The 18,813-nt window shown below is 37.4% G+C and overlaps 1 protein-coding gene across 1 annotated transcript; it reads left to right on the top strand.

Annotated features, from left to right (window-relative positions):
* Positions 1–1,032: 1,032 nt before the first annotated feature.
* LOC102805285 (neuralized-like protein 4) lies at positions 1,033–17,555 on the top strand. Its single transcript, XM_085497902.1, has 13 exons — positions 1,033–1,126; positions 6,318–7,005; positions 7,298–7,428; positions 9,606–9,744; positions 9,872–10,139; positions 10,378–10,531; positions 10,888–11,360; positions 12,664–13,267; positions 13,933–14,013; positions 14,614–14,752; positions 14,900–15,018; positions 15,333–15,480; positions 15,610–17,555. Exons 1-13 carry the CDS (start codon positions 1,108–1,110, stop codon positions 15,824–15,826), a joined length of 3,180 nt encoding a protein of 1,059 aa, XP_085354028.1. The 5' UTR covers positions 1,033–1,107; the 3' UTR covers positions 15,827–17,555.
* Positions 17,556–18,813: the final 1,258 nt, after the last annotated feature.

Below are 18,813 nucleotides of genomic sequence, written 5' to 3'. Positions count from 1 at the left end.
ACCGGCGGAGGTGAAAACAAAGGCCCAAAACTCGCAGAAAACGGTACTTTGTGATGATTGTTGAAACTCCTCTGTACAGTGTAACAAGATTAGCCCTACGTGTGTAACATATATAAATTCGGTTGTTCGGGATTTCTTCAAAGTTGAGTTTGTGTTGTTTTCTCAGAGCCCATAGAAATGCATGTACAGTGGTGCGCGTCGTAGCAACGGGGAACGTCTTGTGACGTAGCTCCGCCCCCGAGGTATTACATAATACTGTGTCTATATTATTACGTAAAGACAAAATATGTACAAAACCGAAAATTATTTAAATCCGTACTGAATATCATGATCTCGGAAAAGAAATGCATTAGCAATAACATTGTCATTATCGGATGGCCAATCAGCGATCATTTTAAAACGAGGTAACTGGCTTCTCTACAAGTAATGGGAGGGAGACACGCTGATTGGTGCATCTGCATCTGCGCGCAATGTTCTCTTGTAGATCCCATGCCATAATTAGCCTATCATCGTTCGTAGCCAAATCGTACGCCTTTTATCTGCAAACGCGATGTAAGAGGGCGTAGTTCAATTATGTCAGCTGTTGGATTTGCGTGTGCAGTTTACCGGTAATCTGCGGATCTGACAACTCTTGATTTAATAGACACTTTCAAACTGGCTGCGTTTGTGATAATATTGAAGGTAGAAAGCCTGACAAGTCTGTATGTTTTGTGCTGGCCAACATGTGTTTTACTGGCAAGAATTATATTACATTCAATCATGTGGTTTCAACAAATTAAAATAATATTTTGATCTTTGTAACAGTTTTTTGGAGAAATTCGCCTACTAAATGCTAACATTATCGTATATGGAGTTCTAATTTGTGGCTTGAGCCGTGCTACTAAACGGGAAATATGGGTCATTTACCAGAAGGGTCATTCAATGTAACACAATAGTTGATATGCTAATGCATGTTCCGCCCTAATGCACAACACTAGTTCTATAACCCCTACGTCACTTGCGGAAGTAGGAAACATTTAAAACTTTGCTACCAGAGAAATAGCACGTTACAACCTGCACATCTGACAGTTTTGCGAGTGTTTGGCGCCATTGTGTTTTTAAAAAAGCATGGATCGCATCGGTCAAAGTGAGTACTAATTACATACGAAGTTTGTGTACCAGTGCCTGCCCGGCGCGTGCATTTGGTGACTTTTTTTAGGTCGAACAAACGGCAGTACAGGTGCCATTAGTTTGTTGCGTAGTACCTGGTACGTGGGGAGGTACGTGTTGCGAATGACGGATATATCGCTGCCCTCCACCCTCTTCTCCCCCTTTTTATGAGTAGAAATAGTAGAATTTTTTGTGTTCGAAGTTTGCTTATAAATAGATTAGGACACACAGGAATAGAAATATTTGGAACTGTTGCAATGCACAAACATGTACGCGTGTTTTTTTTTACCCATGGGCAGAACGTTCATCGTAATGTGAGTAGTCTGTGCAGGTATGTATGTCTCTATTTATGACGGTTATATTCACTCTCTGTCGACACCTACCACCCAGGGGGCTACTTCCACATTAAGTGGGTAAGGGTGTGCAGTCTACCTCTCGTAAACCATACTTACTTCTAAACCATTATTTTCTATTTATATGCCCACTTCTAAACACAAGTTTTTTCAGCCAAAAAAAACACCCAGCTCACCCAGTGAGCGCATCCGGGCAACGCATTTTATTCAGCCATTTCCGGTATCTGGCTTTGAATATAAAGGACCTGTGAAAAAGTAAATAAATGCTACACACTTCTAAACCAAAATATTGATAAATGACCACCCACTTCTAAACAAAAAAAACGTGAAATGACACCTCAGTCGGGCGGCACATATCCGTATTGCATTTTCATGGAAGTGACCCCCCCCCCCGGGGGGACCTACCACAAGTACATGTATGTGCTATTACTCCAACCAGAATACCCCCACAAGCGCGTATTCCCAGGATCTGCTTCGCGGGCCAAACGCCGCCGGGATGTGAGATCTGCGTGACACGTTACTTAGCAACACAAACAATTTACCAGCCAGAAATGGTGTCGCAACATATTCTGAGGCAGTAAGATCGCGTGATAAGGTGTATTGGAATATCGATTGGGCCAGTTGCGTGACAAACAGTTCGTATACCTCCAATTTACATACCTGCAATCTTCAGTCGTTAAGGACGAACCGCCTTAGGAGCCCATGTTGTCTCACTGTACGTGTAAGGGGTTACAAACACGCGGCAGTTAAACGCGTTAACTAAGTCTATTTTATGAGGAAATTTGATATATATAGGATAAAGGTCGTACCGTCATTATTTATCTTGTACATTAGATGACTCAGCTGCTAGTGAATGATGACTTAATTGCACAGTGGATGATTTTCCTCATATGCAACAATTCTCGAAATTTAAGGCAATACTGAAAAGTAATTGACATACACGTACGAAACACATTCCCTAGACTGACATCCTTTATTGTATGTGTGAACTGTTGAAGTACGTGGTAATAATGTGTATTCACCGATGAAGACACATATAACTTAATCATTAATCATTTTCACTTATAACTAGTGACAAAAAACTAATCATACCGACTGAAGTTAGTCTACACATGGACGCGGATAGACTAGATGCCGTCTATTATCATAAGACTACTACTACATTTTGTACTGTACGAATAATAGACCATTCTGGCTGGATTCCAGGCTTGGACGCGGATTGTTGACTGTAATGAGAATTTCTCGAAATGTTCTATGACTGACTATTTGAAAGTCCGATTTTTTTTTAAAACTACGAACCTTAATTTTATATAATATAATTTTATAATCTAAATGTAGCAATGATAGGGCCTTACACCATGGGGGTATCACATAGTATAGCCAGTGTTTCCTTGGAAACACGTTTGAGTTCCTCGTCATTTTTTATTAGTTTTCTTTCATTTAATTTGATAAACATTTTAGCTCAAAATATCAAATATTCTTAGTTGTTTTTATAGTTTTTTTTAGCCATGTCCATTTTATACTTTGCTATTTGAATATAATGTAATATTTGTCAAATTTCGAATCCTAAAAGTCTTTTTGCGCAAACTCTAGAGTACCTCTGCTCGAACAACTTTATTACTCCTTACCTATAAATCGCGCCCTCTAGGAGACGAAGCATTTCAATGACGTAAATGGGTGACATGAAGACTATTCAAAGCGTCGATATCGTTTTGATCCGTATTCCATCAATGAACATTTGTTTTTGAGACTATATTTTAGATGATGAGCGACTGCACAACGAAACTCGGATGTCGATTTGAACGGCGTTGCATTCACCCAATACGTCATTTTGACATCACAGAAGCGCACTGTCACGAGATGGCGCGATTTATAGGAATGATGCGTTCAATCTCCGTCATTTTGCCATAGTTGTACTACATAGGTAAAAAGCAATCATTAGGTATAAAGGAGCTATTTATTAATGTATGAATTCTGTGAAAAATGTAAATACAAACAATTATATAAGTGACACGACGGCCGTTCAAAGAGTGGGAATCGTTGTGGCGAGGTAACGTTGCCAGAGTGAAAATGTTGTTTGCATAGCCTCGCTCTCGTCAATCGTCAGAAAGTCATAGGTGAAAATGGTGTTTACATAGCCTCGCTCTCGTCAATCGTCAGAAAGTCATAGGTGAAAATGTTGTTTGCATAGCCTCGCTCTCGTCAATCGTCAGAAAGTCATAGGTGAAAATGGTGTTTGCATAGCCTCGCTCTCGTCAACCGTGACAAAGTCCGAGTTGTAGGTGTAAATCATTGCAGGCATCAGCTATGGTCCTAGTCCGCCCTGCATGCATCGGTATTTAAAACAAAGATAAAACAAAATGAAAGAATATGTTGTCCGTTAGTAGCGCAATATCTTGTGCATGCTTTCGGAAATCGACTACTAGAATTTTTATTTTTTATATAAAAAATGAATTGCATCACTGCATTGTCTCTTTTTTAAGAATTGTTAATTATTACACCAATTCTCATTGGTCGAAATGTACCACGACTGTTGTTACATAAGTTCTCATTGGTCGAATCGTACGACGAATATTGTCACCAGACTAAATGTAAACATAGATCTTACAGACAGCCAGCAGAAAGGAGAAAAATGAATCTACCCATCGATCGACCAACTCGAGATTTACTACTCAACGAGCTTGTGTATATTGCAAAGGACGACATTCATAGATGAACTGTCAAACTATACCCATCCCAAAAACTATATATTTTTTAACTCTACTCGTCAAGAAGAGTAAATTGATGCATTTTAAAAAGATTGGACGATTTTTGAATTTTGACCCAAAAATGGGAGTTTTTGGTTCCAAAATGGGCAAAAAAAATATTTTTTATTTTGTCATCGCCCCTGACGTGGAACCTTACTATATAAGGACGTAATTTAGCTTGTAACAAAAAATGACGACGAAAACATTTTTTTTTGAATTCTTTTCTACCTTCTTCTGGCTGTCTGCTAAAAAACAGGAACATGTCTGAGACAAAAGAAAATCCAACTTCCTGTGTACAATGTAGAATATCGTTCCCTGTATAGATAACTGATAGATTTATATATCTGAAACAGTTTTAGTTGTTACCTGTTTACGTTTTTTTTTTATATGTTTGATAAGTTATGCTGTGCCAATACATTTGTCGGTGTATAGCGGATGCACTATTCAAGATAGATTCTAAATATTCTTATGTTTAGTAATTAACAAAGACAGTGTCTCTGGCTACTAGTACTAAGAACTGATTTATTCAACTCCAAACAAGTTTACATAATTTGCATAAAGAGGACTTCCTGTGTGTACAGGGTTATTTGCCAGATGTTAAAGTGCCTGTGCAATGCCCACCCTCACGTTCCCATTTTAGATCTGTGTTCCACTGAAAAGGGTAGTTATTGATTTTTTTGCTGAAAATGATTACTCGTATCCAAGTAAATTTGGGATATTTCTCGCAGTGTAGCCACGCCCACCTATCGTGAAACGGTTGACTGTTTCCGGATTACCGACTCTCGCCGAAAGTGCGCCACCAAATGACAAAATGTGGGAGGAAGTCATACCCCTGAGCCCCCCTTTTTTTTGAGAGAGAGAGTTTTTAGATGTTGTGTTGTGGGCAGTTGCAGTGAAACGTATAGCCATAGTGTATGTACTCACACGTTTCTAATCGATCCAAAGGTTTGACATCACTTAACCTTAGATTCATTCAACTGTCCTCGTCCATAAAAAAAACGACTAGGTTTAAAGAGAAACGCCGACAACGTAAACCTGGCGCAACACTTTTGAAAGAAATAGATTCTGGACCAGCCCATGATCACCGAGGCGGATTTCACTTAAAAAATAATTCATGCTTAGAAACATAAAAATTAATAATATTTATTTATCAATTGATAATTTTAGGCGTTAAAATAGCAGCCATTTCACAGGCACTTTAATAATTAACATGCTTTGTTGATTACATATGACAAAAATGATAATGATATAAATTTTGACAAGTCATTGTTTACTTTTAGGCAGTTTTGTTTCCTTGTAGAGAAAATTTACTCTTTTTATTCCCCTTTCCTGTTTTCATAGTGGAATAAAAACAGTTAACTTTGCAATTTTTAGTATCAACTCGTATTAATGGAATGGACTTGGCTATTCAGTTTTAATCAAATGTAACTTTTCTGATTATATTCTAACCACAAAGTTGGCTCGTTTTGTGTAGCTATTGACACCCTGGTAGCCACGTTTGGCTTATGGAAAAGGAGAGGATGTAACAGTGGTGTTGACGTAGCTTTATTGTCTGTTAATTTGGTAGAGGATTATAACTAAGGTTACATGAAATGGATACCCACAATAGCATGTCCAGTAAGGTCTATGTTGTAAATCATTCGTCATTGTAACAAGAAATTCTATCGGCTCTGTCAGAAAATAATCACAAAAAGACCAGAGCCACCACTTGCAGTCATGTGGTCACTGACAATAAATTTTACAGAAATACTACGGCAAAATAAAACGTAAACACGTCAAATTATTTCATTCCACCAAAAAATATTATATATTTCCAAAAATTTCTCAATATAAAACCAAGAATGGGTTTTGAAATGCAATTTCCCATTTTTTTATTAAATATGAACAATATCATCTAAAAAATAAAAACGCCATTTCAAAATAAATCGACAACGACACAAAATGCTCAGAGACCAGTTTGTATCTACAGAAATACGCATGAAAAAAAAATAAAACCAGTGTAAATAATGGATTCAGTGTTTTTTTACAAATTGTTAATTGTTGACAGCTATGATTCATTTTTTTACAGATTTAGGTGACAGGATATGTGGACTTACGGACGAGGAACCCGACAAACCTAAGCCACCAATGTCCCGTCCCTCTCTAGGTAGCTTGGGATCCATGATTATGGGAATTGGCGAGGGACAGGAAATTACTCCTCCACCGGTAGTAGATCCTCCCAAGAGCCTGTCCGATAGGTTGTTCGACATGGGATTAGATGTCGGTCCAAGTCACGGTCAGAGGATCGGAGGTAAGGAACCTCGTAATCTTGCTGACACACTCTTTGATAAAATTTTCCTTGGAGACCATCCGACGAGTGTTCAAATGGACCATGGCTGGGATGAGACTGACTGTTCTAAGCAGTTCACTGTGCAGGGCGGAACCACCGCGACGCTAGCAGACGGATCAACGGGAACACATGCCGCGAGGGGAAAACGATTGTACAAAACTGGTGTACATTTGTTCCAAATACAATGGATACGAGCGGAGAGGGGGTCACACGCGGTGATTGGTGTCGGGACAACCAAAGCGCCAATCAACGATCCCAAATACGTGGCGTTGGTCGGGAGAACAGCACAATCGTGGGGATGGAATATATCAAATCGATTTTTGTATCACGATGGCAAAGTGCATGGCAAATATCCGAACGTCAAACATCATCGTGAAGTTCAAGATTCATTCTTCATGCTCTTAGATCTAGACGAAGGTACTCTGAGGTGGGTGCATGCACAGTCAGCTGGCATCGGTGGTGTCGCTGAGTGTATATGATAGAGCTCAGACCACTAAAAAAATTAGTGGTCTGAGGATAGAGGGAAGTCCCTCTATCATATACACCAGCGAAACCACCGATGCCACCTGACTGTGGCTGCATGTGTAAAACTCGAGTCGGGGACTGACGTTCAAACACACGATGAAATTACAATACTAATTGCGTTATTCAATAATTAATAACGATGAATTGAAATATCTGACATCACGAAAATTAACACACTATACTTTTGTTCTCAGTTTTAAAACCAGCGATAAACGTGACCTTGGTATTGCGTTTGATAACCTGCCAAAAGGGATTGAGCTGAGCGTCATGGCGAGCGCCACCTCCGGTGGTTGCAATATTACAATGACCTACATGGCTAGTGGAGGTAACGTACAAACAAACAGCCCGGCAAATTCATCCCACAGTCATCGCGTTCATTCTTCTGCTCATAACAGGAGCTTGCTAAGTTTCATAAAACAAAGGTGTGCTAATGTAATCACAGTTGTGCTGTGTCGGACATAAAAACGCACGCATCAAATCCATTCTTCTAGTGGCCAAATACAACAATGTATCTACGTGGAAAGAGTTGTAGCTCCAAATCTAACCCTATCCCTACCCTCCAGCGCTCCCCAACTTAAAGGGCGGCAGTCGTCGCGCCGCGTCCTGTTCGATATGGGACTCAAAGCGACGTACAACTCGTGTAAAATACATTGTTTATTTACATGAAATTCGAACACGCGCTGCGCGACGACCACCGCGCATATGCCTCTCATAAAGACCCCTGCAGTTATCTAGAGGGGCATATGCAATTGAATTGGTGGGCCTAGGGTGAGGTTTGGAGTTAGGATTAGAGCCGATTAGAGGTGGGGGTTAGAAAAGGAACTCTTTCCATTTGCGCCAGTGTACCTGGAGAAATTGTTGTAATGAGCCACCGTACATTTCTCATATGAAGCATATCTTAGCTATGTTATTGCTGTGAGATTGTTTTCATTTGCAATTTGCCATAATATATTCCACAATATGGATGAGAGTTTTTTATATAGTTTGTTTGATAATAAATGTCGAAATATCGATCTTTGAGAGGGAAAATGACGTTGGGGTACATTTACTTCATCAAAATTGACCTTCATAAAAGTGTATAGGACATTACTTTCGCGTTTGTCGTTTTGGCGCCACTACGACGCTATGACTAGACTAGTGTTACCGGTAACCCGACTTTCGCGGTAATATTATATTTTATTGAGAACACAACAACGAATAAACAAGGGACTGTATGCAAGTCTACGCTACTACCTTTTTTTTGACGACTGACTTCATGCATAACGCGGGATCTCGCAGTGAACAGAAAATGCAATCTCCCATATACTTTCGGTGTTCTGGCCGCAAGGATCTCTGGGAAGGAGAATACAGAAAATGGTCTATTGATTATTGTTTGAAGCATATATATATATATATATATATATATATATATATATATATATATATATATATATATATATATATATATATATATATATATATATATATATATATATATATATGTATATATATATATGTATATATATATATGTATATATATATGTATATATATATATATATATATATATATATATGTATATATATATATGTATATATATATATATGTATATTTATATATATATACTATAACGTCGTTGTAAATTATAGCTCGTTGTATCGCAAATTAATGTTGGAAATGCATACTACATCGCTGAATTAAGTATTCGGTTACATACATTGTAGAGTTTTGAGTAGGTAACTTGAACTATCCAAATACAGGACATGCGCATTGAGTTATTGGTACGCACTATTAATTCAAATGCACTTACACTTTCAAACAAAACTGCAACAGTGTGTATTCTACAACGTATGAAGCCATCAAAATGCTATCCATATTTGTACGTGAACTGTACACTGTGAGGTCATATCATGGTCACATGTCTGGGAACTATTACTATGTGAAATATTTGATGGTCTGAATGTTCAGTCATCTACATATTACGGAAACTAAGGGGCGAAGATTTTCAAGTGCAATCCGCAAATTCGAGGGAAATTCGAACATGCGATTGAATGGGAAGTTAAAACAATCTTCAACCTTGTACGCACTAGAATCATTGTAAATTTGGACGTTTAGTGTAAATTCTTAATAAATAGCACAAATTCGGATCATCAAATATATATTACTAGTGGTCCCAATACCCAATAAATCTCTATGTAACGTCTTTGAGTTCGAGTTCAATGCGGATACCTTTATGGGCATATGTTTTATGTTTGTTATTACATCTTGATAAAAAAGATCGTAAATTATAGTAATATTTTGGCTGCAACGCGGTGATATATTGAAAATACGGTTTTTTGTTATTTACCTGTACTTCTTCAATTATCGGCAAATCTGAAACGGATGCGCAGATTCTATAATAGTTCGTCGAATACACACTAAAAGTTTGTATCAAAATGTAATATCGAACAATTATTTAAATTGTGCAAACCATTCTTATTTTATCAAAAACACAAACTAATAAATTCCACTTGCTTTATACTCAGGTTTAACAGAGAACCAAGAGGGAAGTGTGGGAAGTTTCTCGTTTCCGCTACCAACTCATCAAACTTACTATACTTTAGCCTCCGTATGTGGCGACAATGCTGATGTGTCATGTGGAGGCAAAAGAGCCGTCAGAAAAGAGTGAGTATACACTCTGAAACGAAAAATCAAGGTTTCTCAATCCTCACAAAGTCAAATTCAGTGAGTAGTTGGCAGTTTTGATGCTGATATTTCAAGTTTGAATGTGTGTTTTTTTTTCTTTTGACAGCGGTGAAAAGACGGAAAACTTCGGTGTTGTTATGACGGAGCAGAACATGCAAGATGGCAAACCGTTTGACGTGAGACTAGACAGAAAGAATTCCAAGTGGGCAGGTTCGTTCGAAATCGGAATTACGACACTCAATCAAAACGCACTGCCGTCGTTACCCTCCATATACAGATCCAAAGAAGGTATCACCTACCTGTGGTCTGGAAAACATATATTGAAAAACGGAGTTCCGCTGCAGGAAGTGGAGTACGATTTGGACGACAGTACAGTGAGTAGTGCTCCTTCCGTGTCCTCATTTGTGACTTTTTAACCACAGTAGTTGAATAAACAAGTTTTGTACCATTGGTTATACTATACTATACTATTGGTTAATGTCCAGGCTTTCAGTGAGGAATACTGTAATCTTATAAGTTGAATCCATCATGCAATGCAAAGTACTATCGAGTACAGCCAGTGTTGAAATCAGATGTACGAATCATTGATTGTCGACGTATGTTAACACACAGATTGGTGATATTATTGGGATACGTAAAGAAGGCACTACTTTACACTTCTATATGAATGGTAAACGGCTACCCAATGTAGTAAAGAACGTAACGGTTGGGTCTTACCGTGGTGTCGTGGATATTTATGGAGAAGCCGAAGAAATTACCATCATGGGTGAGTTGTCGTGTCTTCTTCATCCTGCTAGGGCGCCCTCTAAATATTAGTAATATCGAGGCTCTCGAGATTAACGGCGGCATCAGATTACGCAAGTTTTAGTCAGTTTTCTACACTATGTTCTTTTTTAACTGAACCGACAGGCCACCATTTTATTGTTTTGGATCAAAATAGGCTGTTTTAGCAGAGTCTGCACTGTTTTCGTACTATTTCGTACTATTCGTACTATTTTCGTACTTCATTAAATTGTTTGTAATTGTATCTGAAACATTTGAGGAACTTTAAGTCTTTATAAACCCTCTGTGCATATTATTGTTGTTGTTGTTGTTGTTGTTATATTAAAAATCATTTTACAGGACACAACAGACCAGTAACCGCAATTGTCCGAAAACGGGACCGAAACAAACAGCACAAGGAACTGACCTACGCACCTAACTCGTATTCCGTTATGATGGGGATGCGATCAACCATTGATTTGCTTAATACATGTGATATCGACATCCCAACGGCGGGGACTGAAATCAAAACCACCATCATACAACCGTACATTGATGAGCGTGAGCACCACGAGAAGCTAGAGCAGTTCGGGGACCATTTAGCCGACCTTGATGCCGCTCGGGCGTTCACTAGTCTGACGGAAAGAATTCTGGCCATCCCGGACAGGTTGCGATCGGAGGATGTTTGGTCAGGCCTATTTAATGTCCGCATAGCTTGTTGGAATTACACTAATGTTAGTCGAAAGATGAGCGTCCAACTTGTCAAGGAGGGATTGATACCGTTGCTGCTCAGTGATCTCAGAGAATATGGATTTAAAAAGTCTAAAAAGGAAGTAAGTATTTTACACACAATGCAATTTTGTATATGCAAAGGTTGTGGCGTGAGTTAATACGCCCTCTTCGGCGGGTTCACTCGGACGCATACTCAGGCTACTGTAAAGCGCTTTATCTTCATTTGGAATTTATTTATTTTCCCTGAAGCGAAGAACCAGTAAAAAATAAAACCCGGTGAAAATACTATATTGCGTTCAACTGATCAAAAATTCAGTGAAAATACTATTCATAAAAAATAACCAGTAATTCCAGCTACCCAGTAAAATACAGCTAATGGAGGACGTATACACATACCGACCATGTAAGGCAAATGTGGTCGTATCGGGAATCAGCTCAGTGTTGAGGTGACAGATTCAGAATGTAATTTTCCAGTAGTATTTGCTTCATATTAACATCGTTTAAGATTTACAGTGTTTTCGTGCATGATAATGAAAATACATCAAGTTTTTAAATCGTATTGTTACGACTAAACCGACCGACTGTCGTAATCGTGTTGTTACGACGTAACCATCCGACTATCGTAATAATATTGTTACGACGTAGCCACCCGACTGTCGTAATCGTATTATTACGACGTAACCACCCGACTGTCGTAATCGTATTGTTACGACGTAACCATCCGACTATCGTAATAGTATTGTTAGGACGTAGCCACCCGACTGTCGAAATCGTATTATTACGACGTAACCACCCGACTTTCGTAATCGTATTGTTACAACGTAACCATCCGACTATCGTAATAGTATTGTTAGGACGTAGCCACCTGACTATCGTATTCGTATTGTTACGAAATAACCCCCCGACTATCGTTACGATATTTAACCACACCACTATCTGTATCCGTGTTGTTACGGTATAACCACATTTTTACGGTATAATCTTAATCGTAATCTGACGATGTGACCCCCCCGATTGTAATATTTGGTGATGAATATTCAACATGAAGCTTAAATTAAAAAGCATAATAAAGTAGAATGTTACTCATGTACTGTGTTATGTGCACATAGATAGGACAAAAGGCGAAATGTTCATTGATCGTATAATTGCAGCGCTTACTAGGTTTTTAATTATTAGCTTGAAGGAAAACAAAATTTATGGTTTAATTTGAATATTTACTGGGTTTTAATTTAGCGCATTTAGCAATCAGCGAAAGAAGCGGAAATAAAATCTTTTTATAATAAAGCCACATATAGACGTAAAGTCAGGACATGTACATAGTGAATCGTTTTAGTATCAGTTAACATCATCACCGTGAAAATCATCACGTGTAACTAACACGTGAACTAAATTCTGTATTCACAGAGAGTGAAGTTTGCTGTGTTATCATCGTTGAATATCCTCCACAATTGCGCGCGACCAGCTGAAAACTACCAAGCGTTCAGTGACTCTGGTGCTGTGGACGGAGTGCTACCCTTCTTGAAGTCCGATGATAAAGAGTACGTAATGGTGGCCGCGCTGACATTGTCATATATTTCCGATCCAGAGAAGATGGACCAGGTGGAATTTGACACCAAAGCGGTCAAACATATTTTCAAAGTGTTGGGAAAAGCCCTGGATTCACCCGATTTGTGCTGCAGAGGGAACGAGAGTGGATACTACGTTGTGGATTTGGTGCAAGGGCTATCCAATTTGGCAGACAATGAAAGAAACAAGGTCACGTTCTTGGAATGTGGCGTGATGGATTTGGTTGTTCAGACGTTGAAGAAGTGTGGACAAATAGAACAAGAACACGCGGCTAATATCGTATGGAAACTAGCTCAACATGACGCCTCGCGTCTTAAGATTGAGAAAAACGCGACAGCCATGGACGCAATTATGAAGTGTTCAGAGAGTACAGCAGTGTATGTAAGAGAAGCGGCAGACCGTGCCGTGATGGCTTTGAAACCATTCCGCCTAACCAAACAGGGTAAGTCCTATTTATAGTAACCGATTACCCAGGGTTATGTCCATTTACTACGGCAGTATACGGGTTAATGTCACAAGTAAAGTGTATTCTTTCACAAGAAAAACAAATCACTTACACTTAAGTGTCGATATCTTTGATATTTTTGAGTTCGTTTGAATAATTTTGGATCTTGCTTCAACAATATGGTATTATTTATTGTAATATAGATTTCGTAGTAAACATAGCAGTATACTTTCGGTACAATAATGAAATGTAACTGCGTATGCTCATTAATATACCCATATGTATAGGTAAATCCGGGGCGCATGCGCATCTGTATCTTATTATTTCATCAAAAGAATACTGCTATATTTGCTTCCACTAAATAATAAATCATATATTTTTTTATCAAAATACAATATTAAACAGGGTTATTCAAATATGCTCAAACATATTCAAAGTTACATGTTGTCTCTTTAATAATCACAGTATAAACTTTGGCATTGCACCACAGGCTTATAAGTTTAGTCCACTGTCACCTTAGCCTGACACGTAGGCGTGAGGTGCGCCCTCGCCGGCCGAACGGCATCAGACCCTACTGTGTTAGGTTTGTTGCACCGCGGAGGGTGCAACTCACGCGATCTTGTCAGGCTACTTTTCACCTGTATGTTCCTATATATTTCCAGATATTGGTTTTGAAAGTTCTCAACCTCAATGTGAATACATGGATCTGTGTAAACGATATCTGGACACGCTGAAGATTCCGAGTAAGTGAATCTTTAAAGACACCCTATCTATGGTGTATAGTGTATTAAAACCAATATAGATAGCTTTGAGTACTATAGTATAATTAGGACAATATGGTATGATTTATCGTAGAATTAAATGTTGTTGCAGAAAACGCGTTTCAGTCGTCGTAGTAAATACTAACTACTAACCATACGAACTGGCAACTCAAAGCATGTGGGCCATGGCGTTTTCAATAAGTTTTGCACTGATACAATATAAGAATTTTGGAGAGGAACACGTTGAAATTATTTATAACAAATAATCATGGTCATTTTGTCAGCTTTGAAACTGTCTTATATTGGTACTGACATCTCATATCACATGAGTTTGCATGATTATCATTTTGATTTTCTTCAAATATTCACAAAAATACGGTTTTAGAATTAGGTTGAAAATGCATATTTTTTTTTTATATAATTTGCACTTCTTTGCGTCCAGTATTATTAGCTCGTCTTTTTTTTTAAAATACAATGTTATACCACTCAATATTATTAGTAGTGTTTTAGTTGCTCAAACAACGCAGTGAATAGCAATCCTTCCCGACTTATTATATTATTATTACTTTTTTATTTATTTAGAGGAATTCTTCAACCCAAAGTTCGATTTGTGCTATTGTAATAAGTGCCATACAAGTCGAGGTGACGCCCTCTATTACGTACGTGGAGAACCTGGAATGGTTTACGGAATTCCAATCACTTGGTGCCGTTTTGCATTGAAGTAAGTTCCACTTATAGCATTTTTCTAGTAAATAAAACTTTTCTTCTGAAATCGTGTCCATCTACGCCAACTGCGTACCGCTCATATGTAGGATTGTTCCAGCTTACTTTGTAACAAATGTGCTTTGATATTCTCTCTCTCTTCCAGTGTACATCAATCCAGAGTAGATGCGTTGCAGGTATTTGATAAATGGCATATTGCATATCACGGAACCCAAGCCCAGACCGTCAGTGACATTCTCAAAACTGGCGAACTGTTAATAGCAGGTAGACAAATATATGACATTCAATTTAACGCGCCCTCTATCGACGAGGCGCTTCTGAGACCTAAACTTACAACTACGTTATTTCGTTTGCTGGTTCCCGCCTGCTTACTTCATCATTATCATCACAGTGTATGTGACACCTGAATCCACTTTAGTTTATGAGAATTAATAACTATGGTAACACGAAGACTAAACAAAACATGTGTTCTTGTTGTTGAAATATTGAAGTTAAATACATCAATATTAATAACTACAACTAACAATGTTGCCTTACTCGTTTGTTTGATTGATTGATCAACTCTGATATATCTACAGGGGATGTTGGTTACGGCGGTAAACAGATAAAAGAAGGCGAAGGTCATTATCATGATGGTTGGAAACCGCATAAATTCGACACAAAGAACATATTCTTGTCACCAACGATTAGATACGCTGGACTTGAAGCATACTCAAAACCCTTTCGGTACGTTTCTATATTTATAAAATGTTTTTGTTTTTTTTTCACAATTGTTGTTTACATCACACGAGGCCCATTTCAAGCACGACTCTGAACAATTTCTGTCTCATATGAAATATTTTCTCCTATGTATAGCTACAGAGACCGCAAAACAGGGAAAACGTACACCGCAAAAGCGTCGTTCCAAGTATGTATTCGTCCACATAGCTACCGAGTCGGTAAGCAAACAGTCGGCGCAACTTTTGTCTTTGACCCTAAGATAAACAACAATGAATGCGAGTGGTACACCAAAGAACGTGGAGCTATAATTCTCTACGGTCTACTCATTAACGTGAGAGAAGGTGAATATTGAGAGAATGTTTCGCTGTGTTATTAGTATAATTGACAAGAGCAATGTAGTATTATGGATTGTTTTTCCCAACTAACACTTAAAGTTTGGTACTACTATATTATTGGGCAAGTTCAACATATTTTATTATTATTTTTATTACTTGTGTATTAATCTTTATACTCTTTGTGGGAGATGCAAGAGAAAAATAAAGGAAGGGAAAACAAAAGTTTGGTAATGTTTAAGTTTCCCAATTAATACCGATAGAGACTTTTAAAAAGGTAGCTTTTATTAAAAAAGAAAACTTTTAAATTATTACATATACCCCCGGTACAGAAGAATTTACATAACCAGTGTCATGATCTAGCATTGTAATGTATCAAGCCATATTTCTTTTTAGTTTCTTTGAATATGTGTGATTGTGACAGGTGATTTTGTCATGAAATAGGTTAAAAGTGTTTTGAGCCTTTAACTGTCATAACCATGTCACATTTTTCTTTACAAGAATGTTTTTACTGTATTTGTTTGCAAAATATATCCGTCCAATCCAGACCCCCCCTCCCAATCTTTACTATTTATGTGTGTTTTGCATGCACCCTCTATTGACGAAGTGTTTCTGTGACGTCACAATGACATTTGCGAATGTAGGTATAAAAAATACATAAAAATGGACAAACTACCACATCAAAATGTTGGCGGGAATATTATGCCTTCAGAAGTGTTAACGGGTCAATTATTAAGCTGATTTACATGGAGCATTTGTAAGAATCTCCTTTCGACAAACACTCAAAAAAAAACTGAATAAAAACAAAAGGATATGACCAGCGGTAACGAAAGCTGAAACGAACCATTCATTGAATTTATCCACAATTGTCATAACCAGTGTCAAGATCTCGCATTGTAATGTATCAAGTCATATTTCTTTTTAGTTTCTTTAAATATGTGTGATTGTAACAGGTGTTAATCTATGTATTTGAGGCTGGCTCTTTCAGCGTATTTTAAGAGCGTATGCGATTTTGTCATGAAATAGATTAAAAGTGTTTTGAGCCTTTAACTCATAACCATGTCACATTTTTCTTCACTATACAAGAATGTTTTTACTGTATTTGTTTGCAAAATATATCCGTCCAATCCAGACCCCCCCTCCCGATCCTTACTATCCTTGTGTTTTGCAAGCGCCCTCTATTGACGAAGTGTTTCCGTGACGTCACAATGACATTCGCGAGTGTAGGCAATCAATGATGTCATTCAACGGTGACTGCGTTTAGTTGTGTAGTCATTTGTCATTTTGAATATTTTATTCAAAAAAAACAGATCAAATGAATAACGACGCTGTGAACCACTTACCTATGTCACAGAGACGGAGACCGCTAGAGGGCACGACTTACAAGAAAAATCTATTTTATGTATTGTTTTTTACTGTTATGATTAATTTTTCATAATTTTTTCTAAGCATTTATCACCATTTTCCGACAAGTTAGTAGGTAATATATATAATGTTTCCTATATATCATTCGTTTCACTTTGGGTGATAAGTAAAGGAAGAGCAATCTGTGTTGAGTGAAATATATTTCTCAAATCAATCTACAACTGCTTGATGATATAAATGTTATGTAATATTTTATGTCAAGTACCTATATTTATATGTATTGTTATGGTTCATGCAATAAATAATAAACAGTGCGTTTTAAAATATCAAAGATGTACACAGATTGTAAGTTTTCATATAAAACATCGTCAACTATAACAGAAATCAATTTGGTGTCACGGGATACAACTGTATTTGTTAAATGTCATACATGAGTCAGTCTCCAGTGACAAAGTGTTTCTGGGGGGCAATGATCTGTGGTCGTCTGACAAACAGTTGTTTATTAGAACAAAATTACTTGAATCAATCTACATCATACGAGCCATGTGTCGCTAGAGGATGCAGATTATTGTTGTATTTTCTCAGTATCGTAATACACCTTCCCATCGAAAGAAATGTACTTTGTAAAAAAAAAAAATACAGAATTTAGCACAAACTCAATCGATAAAAAGTTTGCTCGGAAAGTTGTAAATCCCAGTATCAGAACAGGTGCTCACACAAAATGAGGGCGCACTACATTTGATCACACTCCCGCGTTCAAACGACAATTTTCAAACCATCAGGCTCAAGACGTAGCGTGGCTCAAAAACCATTAAAATTTGGTAATTTCACCATCTGTTTTGAAACACATTGAAAACATGCAACTGTTGTCTTGACCTCTGGTTAATTCACAAATCAATGTGGGCGTTAACATTTTTAAAGCACATGGTTTTAATATCAGTTATCACCAGTACCTGCTTAATGCTGCAACAATGCAACGAGAAATATTAGTTGATATTATTTTTAGCGGATTTGATATTGCAGAAGAATCCACTAAGGTTTCTATTCATTAATTTGTAAAGGAAACAAATTACATTCCATTGTAAAATTTATTCAGTCACAAAGGTCTGTAATAAAACCTTGGTAATAATAATTAGGCCATACTGGTACTGTAAAGGGGTTAATTATTCACTGGGTTTTAATTTTGCTTATTTCGCTGACTGGAAAAATGCGCTAAATTAAAACACAGTGAATATGTATAATTTAGCATAGAACACATCATCTAAATGACGAAACCGTGAATTTAAAACCCACTGAATATGCCCGAAATGGTAAATCAGTGAAATTTAAACCCAGTGAAAATTAGTCATTTTACAGTATATGATATTTACCTCTGAACTCTTCATTTTGAATATAAACCACTTGCCTTGTTAGTTTTTGGATATATTTTGTAATTTTTATTGCAATTTTAAAAACTCATTTTAGCAAAAAAACACTAACCTTGAAACAAATTATATCACACTAAGTGGTGTACCAATTAAACTTTTTGCAAGCAACAAATTTGTGCAAATGTCACAAGCCAGATAAAAACAATAATTCGTAGCACAGCATATTTTAATGCGATATGTTTGGCAGCATAACACAAAGCAATTTTTCCTAAATT

Source organism: Saccoglossus kowalevskii, chromosome 4 (genome assembly GCF_978046115.1).
Source record: "Saccoglossus kowalevskii chromosome 4, keSacKowa6.1, whole genome shotgun sequence".
Taxonomy (NCBI): domain Eukaryota; kingdom Metazoa; phylum Hemichordata; class Enteropneusta; family Harrimaniidae; genus Saccoglossus; species Saccoglossus kowalevskii.
This window is presented reverse-complemented; position numbering and strand designations above follow the sequence as displayed.